This window comes from Dendrobium catenatum, unplaced genomic scaffold (assembly GCF_001605985.2).
Source record: "Dendrobium catenatum unplaced genomic scaffold, ASM160598v2 fragScaff_scaffold_923, whole genome shotgun sequence".
NCBI classification, from domain to species: Eukaryota; Viridiplantae; Streptophyta; class Magnoliopsida; order Asparagales; family Orchidaceae; genus Dendrobium; species Dendrobium catenatum.
Genome location: NW_021319385.1, coordinates 858,280 through 865,314, shown reverse-complemented (window position 1 = coordinate 865,314; position 7,035 = coordinate 858,280). Strand labels below are relative to the sequence as shown.

The 7,035-nt window shown below is 43.2% G+C and overlaps 1 protein-coding gene across 1 annotated transcript; it reads right to left on the bottom strand.

Annotated features, from left to right (window-relative positions):
• Positions 1–2,650: 2,650 nt before the first annotated feature.
• Positions 2,651–5,936, bottom strand: LOC110108574 (probably inactive leucine-rich repeat receptor-like protein kinase At3g28040). Its single transcript, XM_020839265.2, has 2 exons — positions 4,353–5,936; positions 2,651–4,262 (listed from the first exon to the last, which is right to left on the bottom strand). Exons 1-2 carry the CDS (start codon positions 5,669–5,671, stop codon positions 2,813–2,815), a joined length of 2,769 nt encoding a protein of 922 aa, XP_020694924.1. The 5' UTR covers positions 5,672–5,936; the 3' UTR covers positions 2,651–2,812.
• Positions 5,937–7,035: the final 1,099 nt, after the last annotated feature.

Sequence of the window (7,035 nt, the reverse complement as noted above, 5' to 3'; positions counted from 1 at the left end):
GCTGTGCGTGGTTAGGGATTGCTGCAGGAAGCGACGCCGTGAGGGTTGGTGCATACAGAGTGGTATTTCTGTTGTTAAATTTTTGTTGGGGTGGTAGAAATGTAAGATTTAAATTTTGAATGTTAAATATGTAATATATGTATAATAAAGTCGCATGTATGTATATCCACATATATATATAAGCTTTCTATTTTTTCATCTAACACTACATTAATGGGTTTTATATGATACTCATCAGTTATAAGAATAACCATGTACCTCGCATCATTACCTATGTTTCCGCGCCCGTCAAGCACCCTAGACTCCTTGGCCAAACTACGATTGAGCCCAACTCTGACCCAACCTGCCTTTGCACAATTCAAGCCTACTCGTCAATAACCAAGTCGTGAGCCACTGCGCAACTCCTTCCGCCCAATGGCATGCCATAAGGGATAAAAGTAACGGTTAATCATAGCATATGAAGTGTGATGCGTAATGGCAAGAGATATTTTTTTAACTTATGTCAAGATTCTAAAGTTCTATGTGTGCAAATAAGATTGTTTTCAATTATGAAATATATAATTATATTAGAAACTTTTGAGTATTAAATCCCTTAAATTTATTATATGTTTGTATAACTTAATTTTGTAGAAATTATATATATTTATCATTAATATTTTTTTACAAAAATAAAAATTAATCAATAATTTCATGGAATTTTTTTTTTTTTGTGCCTACTTTGTGTTTCAAGCCTCAAATAAAAGAGGATGGGAGTGTTTGGCAAATATTATTAAGAGGAAAACATCAATTTATTAAATTATTTTTTTTTCTATTTTATTAAAAAAATAATTAAAATAGGTAAATGTTGTTATTTTTTCATAGGCCACATATAAGCCTCAAAGGTGATGGTCCCCTCAACCACAACATTTGCCTTTTTTGCTTGAGCAACTTGCCCCTAGACTCATATTGCAATACGGCTCAATCATTTTTGAGTGATTTGTCCATTTAAACCTAATTATTTGATGTACTATGACCTCAACAAGATGAATTATTCTGTGCGGACACCGGACGAGAGAAACGTCTGGTGTTCTGTCTGTTCACAGTAAAAGCGCTGTGAGCTACACTTTTATTATAGCACATGCACTTTTACTGTAGCCATAGTGAGAACTGGACAGCTCTCTCTGTCCGGTGTCCACACAGAATGATCTCTCCCTCAATAAACCCCCAACTCATAAGTCATTAAAAGCATTAAATTTCTCTCAAAGAGATGAATATTTAACACAAAAAAATGATGATATATTATTATCTCTTTTTTTTTTCAATTATCAATATTTTATCTATGAATATTTTTAGAATTATTCTAATTATTTCAAACTTGCTGTATGTTTAGCTCCCTCTGGATGCACTAACCTTAGTTATTAGTTAGAATAATGCATCATGAGAGAGAGAGAGAGAGAGAGAGAGAGAGAGAGAGAGAATATTACAATTATTCTAGTTTACTATAAAGCCAAAAGGAAGTTGAGTCTAATGTAAGAGAAGCTAGAGCACTTGAAGTATCAAAAAGAAAAAAAGTAAAGTAGTAGAAGCTAAGAAAGCTGCAAGATCTATGGAGATCAAAGAGGGTGAAGAAGATTCACTTACAGTTGACTAGTATACTTAAATAATGAGGCTCTGTCTTGCAATGAGAATTCTAAGATATTGGGTGCTCAAAGAAGGATACCATATTGCATGATAGGATGATGTGTTTTTTATGATATCCACTAAAATCTTTTGCCTAAAAATGAGAAATTTGGTGTTTGAGTATAGTAGTGATTGTTAGGAAATTTTATTGAGTTGTATGAGGTGTTTCAAAGTTGCAGAGAAGTTTTCAAATGTCATAGTAGACTGACTATTATTTGGAGCAAGCTATTGAGTAAGGACGAAGAGAGAAAGAAGGGTTTGAGCTATAAAGTAATTTTATATGGGGAAGTATGACTTAGTTGGGAGGAATGCCTAAGGCAAACATCCATCAAATTATTATGTGCGGAGTCCTGATAGGGAGAATAGTTTGGATTTGTTGCGTATTTGCAAATACTCAATTGTGAATATTACTGAGTATTTTGTGGGTATTCACTGAATATTGTGTGAGCATTTGCTTATTTATTACGTATTTACTGAGCAGTAAATACGCAGCAATCCAAATGATTCTTTCCGTTTGGACTCCTCACTGAATAATTTCTTGTGTAAAAATATCTTAGACAACATATGCAACTATGTAGTAATTAATATGGCTTCAATGCATCTGATTTGATAGTTACATTCCCTGCTCTATCTTAAAGCTTCTTTTTTTTAATATAATCAAAGCTATAATAATAATAATAATAGGAATAGTACTAATAATACTGCTCTTAGGAAATTATGCATTCATGTGAGCACATTCAGTTATCTATTTGTCATAAAGTGGATCTATTAATCAAAAACTGGGACCAGACTATCAGCTAATCCTCTAAGAGAGAATCACTTCATGTGCTACAACGAATTCCAGCACCTTTTATCCCTACAGGAAACTGTTCCAGTCGTCAATCTACAACGAATCATATTAATGCAAATTCTGTACTGCGTCGAGTTCTGACCATTAAAGCCTGAAGTATAATTTCTGCAGACATCCAGTAACCAAAACAAGAAAATCCTTATATCAAAACATGAACATTTATATTCATCAGGCCACAAAATCAAAACAACAACAACTGAATCATTCACCTTGATTCAATTCAAATAACAAATATCAAACCAACAGGTTAACAACAACAATCACTGCATCATCATCATCATCATTGAACAGTATTCACCACCATCAGCTAAATGCAGCCATCCTCTCAATCACTGGCGCCTTAATCACCTCCAGAATCTGTACCACCTCCGCCATAGTTGGCCTACTGGAGGGAGTCTGCGAAGCACAAACCAATCCCAGCTTCAACAATGGCACCGCCTCCTCCTCCACAAAGCCTCCCATCTTCCTATCCACACACTCCTCGGCCTCTCCTCTTTCAAGCACCGCCATCACTTCATCTACTAACATGACCATTTCATCCTCTCGAACTTCTACAGCCTTCCTTCCCGTTACAAGCTCTAATAGCATTACCCCGAATCCATACACATCACATTTCTCACTTACCCTCAAGCTCCCGCACGACAGCTCCGGCGCCGCGTACCCCAACGCGCTCCGCCCAGCCCCCTGTCGGTCAGGTCGAGGCCGAAGTAGCCGGATCAGTCCAAAATCAGCCACCTTTGCTTCGCCGCCGGCGTCGAGGAGGATATTGCTCGGCTTCACGTTGTAGTGGATTACGGGCGGACGGAAGGCGCGGTGGAGATGGGCTAAGCCTCGGGCTATACCGAGCGCGATGTGGAAACGCTCAGGCCAAGAGAGAGGCAAGCCGCCCCCGTGGATGCGGGAGTGGAGGCTACCACCGGCGACGAAGTCGGTGATGAGGAGTTGAATATGTGGGGTGAAGTAATAACCCTTGATGGCGAGGAGGTTGGGGTGGCTCGCCTTGGCAAGAGCGCGAACCTCGCGGTCGAAGTCGTCGTGGTTCTGTAATGCGCAGTTGGGGAAGAACGTGCGAATGGCGACTGGCCCGGCGGCGCGGTAGACGACGCCGAAGCCTCCCCGGCCAATCTCGGTGGCTTTGGTTAGGAGGGAGTCGGTGTTAAAGTTGGATAGGTCGGAGCTTTTTGGACCGAAATTTACGATTTTGCCAATGGCGGCGGCGTTGCCGGAGCGGGAAGAGGTAGAGCAAATGCTCTCCAAGGCGTTCTCCAGCCGTTTACGGGCGGAGATGTTGAGGAGGGTGACGACGAGGACGCCGACCAGGATGATGAAGGCGGCGACGATAGCGATGATGGCGGAGAGGCTAAGGATGCGGCGGTGGCGGGATTCAGCCTCGCTGTCGGCCTGCGCTTGGTGGCCTCGCTTGTTTCCTTTCCCTTTGTTGATGGTGTTGGGGTCGAGGACCAATGGCTTGGGAATGTCATCCATTTCGCAAGGCTCGGAAACGAGAGGGGAGCAGAGGCCAAGATTGCCGCGCAGGGCGCTCTGGTCCAGGCTAGGGAAGACGCCGGCGGCGGGAAGCCGGCCGATGAGACGGTTGTTGGAAATGTTTAAGGCGACAAGATTGGGGAGAGAGCCAAGCTGTTGTGGGATTTCTCCACTCAACGAATTGAACTCCAGCTTCAAAATCTCGAGCTTCGTTAGCTCTGCCATTGTCGCCGGGATTGATCCGGTCAATTTATTGTGGGATAAACTCCTGAAGAAATCAGAAATGTATAATTTTGTATGACCAAAAGAAACGCGATAAAACATTCAACTTTATGTATACATTGGTAGTTCTACTCACAGCAAATGGAGATTGGAGCAGTTTCCAATGTCCACTGGGATTTGGCCGGAGAAGGAATTGCCATCCAGTTGAAGAATTGTTATACTTCCAGAGTTGCAGATATTACCATGAATCATGCCATAGAAACCAGAGCTGCGTAGATCGAGCACCGAGAGATTCCTCAACTCACCAATCGCCGGGGGCAGGTTAGAATGCAGCTCATTATATGAGAGGTTCAGATACTGTAGATGGATGAACATCGCCAACTCCAGTGGAAATTCTCCGACGAGGCGGTTTCCAGAAAGGTTCAGCAATTGCAGCACATTCCCCTGCTTTGCCGATCCAGGAGGGATTGTTCCATCTAGTTCGTTCCCGGCGAGGTCGAGAACCTTTAGCGCCATACCAAATATCGCCGGCGGAATGTTTCCACTAAGCGCATTGCCGCCGAGGCGTAGCTCCGTAAGATTCAAGCAGTCCGCTAATGAAGCAGGGATACTACCGGTAAGGGAGTTAAAAGACAGGTCCAAAAAGCTGAGGTTTTGCAAAGCTGATAGATTGGTGGGAATGGTTCCAGCGAGGCTATTACCGGAAAGGTCGACACGGCGGAGGGCGGTTAAAAAGGAAATCCATTTCGGAAACTCGTCGGAGAATTGGTTGCGTGCGAGGTCGAGGGAAATCAGATGTGGAAGGAGAGTGAGAGATAAAGGGAGGCGGCCGGACAACTGGTTGCCGGAGAGGTTGAGAAGCTTGAGGTTGTGGATATAAGCGATGGAATCAGGGAGAGGACCGGATAGAGAATTAAACGATAGGTCTAGCACGCGAAGGCGGGTGAGGGAGGAGAAAATGAAGGAGAAGTCGCCGGACAGGTGGTTGGAGGAGAGGTTGAGGTGGAGAAGAAAGGAACAGCGCGATAGGGAGGAATGGATAGGGCCGGAGAGGAGGTTGGAGGAGAGTGACAGGAATCGTAGGGAGGAGCAAGGGAGGGAGGAAGGGAAGGGGCCGGACAAGGAGTTGGAAGAGAGGGAAAGAGAGCGGAGGGAATGGAGGAGATCGAGGCCTGGAGGGAGGGAGGAGGAGGAGGAGGAGGAGGACAGGGAAAGAAAGGAAAGGGAGAGGGAGGAGACGGTGGCAGAGTAGGAGCAGGTAATGTGAGCCCAGGAACAGGGGGAAGCATCGTCGGCGGACCAGGAGGAGAGGGCGGAGGTTGGATCGTGGAGACCGGCTTTGAAGACGATGAGGCCAAGAACTTGGTCGTTGAGAAGGGGAGTCGGGCTTGGAGATGATGGAGAAGAAAAGAAGAGCAGGAGGAGGAGGAAGAAGAAGGTGGAAGCCGTTTTCATTGTAGCCGCATTCAAGCTCCCTCACTCTCTCTTTCTCTCTCTTTTTGTTTCAGGGTTCTAGTTGTGTGATTACTCTTCCATTGTTTTTGGCGTGGACGAAGCCAGTAGAGATGGATCGAGATGGGGAGAGGAGTCACGTTCCCTGGGACTGTTTGGTCGCCGTCGCCTTCTCCTCGACGAGTAGAAAGAACCGAACAAACGACGAGGAAGATAGTGAAGTACGTATCTTCCAAATTAAAATACTAATCCGGCGTTCGGGGCTGAGGCTTCCGATTAGCAACGGTTGGATTCATGGCTTCTAATATAAAAGTTTAGAATTTAAAAAGAAATTAAAATGCTCGAAATGGGCAATCGCATTAAAAGGAAAAAAATTGACTTTTACTTTACTTATATGATGAAAAATTGAAAACAATTAAATAAAACAAAAATGTCTTTATAGTATCTCTTACAGCCAATTATGAATTTATTTTTCTTGTCATTTGAGAGTCAACATATATGAACTAATCTTACCAGCTAATCAATAATTGTTCTCTAATAAGTTTTAATACCACAGGAGTATTCAGGCTATGCAGTTAACTCAACTCTTTATGTGAATATATAAGGTTTAGTTTGGGATAGTTTCCAAAAGAAGCCTAAAGCATCTAGGGGTGTCAATATTTGACATGACCCGAAAATCCGACCCAGAAATTTCGGGTTCGGGACAACCTGAATCCTAAACGGGTCGGGTTCGGGTTAACCCTTTGACCCGAAATTGACCTGATTTTGACCCAGCAACACGAGATTGACCCATTTTTTGGTCCGAAAAAGAGGAGATAGACCCGTTTTTGACCCGAAAAAGATGAGATAGACACATTTTTGACCCGAAAACCAACAATTTTTTTGTTGGAAACAGGTCATTCAGGTCGTGTCTGGTTGACCCGGACCCGAAGCGGGTCGGCTTCGGGTCAGGAAAACTGACCCGTTTTCAAAAACGAGTCGGGTTCGGGTTGATCCGAATAGTGCCGGGTCAGTTTCGGGTTCGACCCGAACCTGACCTGTGACCCGAAATTGATACCCCTAAAAGTATCATTTGGGATGACTTTCTTATTCTTCTTAAAACAACTTTCTAGTAAAAATTTAAATTTTTTTACTAGTAAGTTGTTTTCAGAAGTAATAAAGTCATCCCAAAAGAAGCCTAATTCACATGGGAAATTATTTTGTGCAGTCACTGAATCATCTGGAGGTGAATCAAGATATGCTATTTCATCTGGTAAAGAGTGATAAACAGCAATGACACACAATAAAAAAATGATGTGGTGCCTCCTAATTCGCCTGCATATGATTTCCCATGTCAGACATTCTAGGTCAACTATTTAGTGAACTAA

What these genes read in the sequence shown, in the direction of transcription:
- LOC110108574 (XM_020839265.2), bottom strand. Translation starts at nt 5,671, where the DNA reads ATGAAAACGGCTTCCACCTTCTTCTTCCTCCTCCTCCTGCTCTTCTTT. An exon ending in TGCTCCAATCTCCATTTGCT is followed by an intron (nt 4,263 to 4,352) that starts GTGAGTAGAACT and finishes TGATTTCTTCAG; the next exon opens with GAGTTTATCCCACAATAAAT.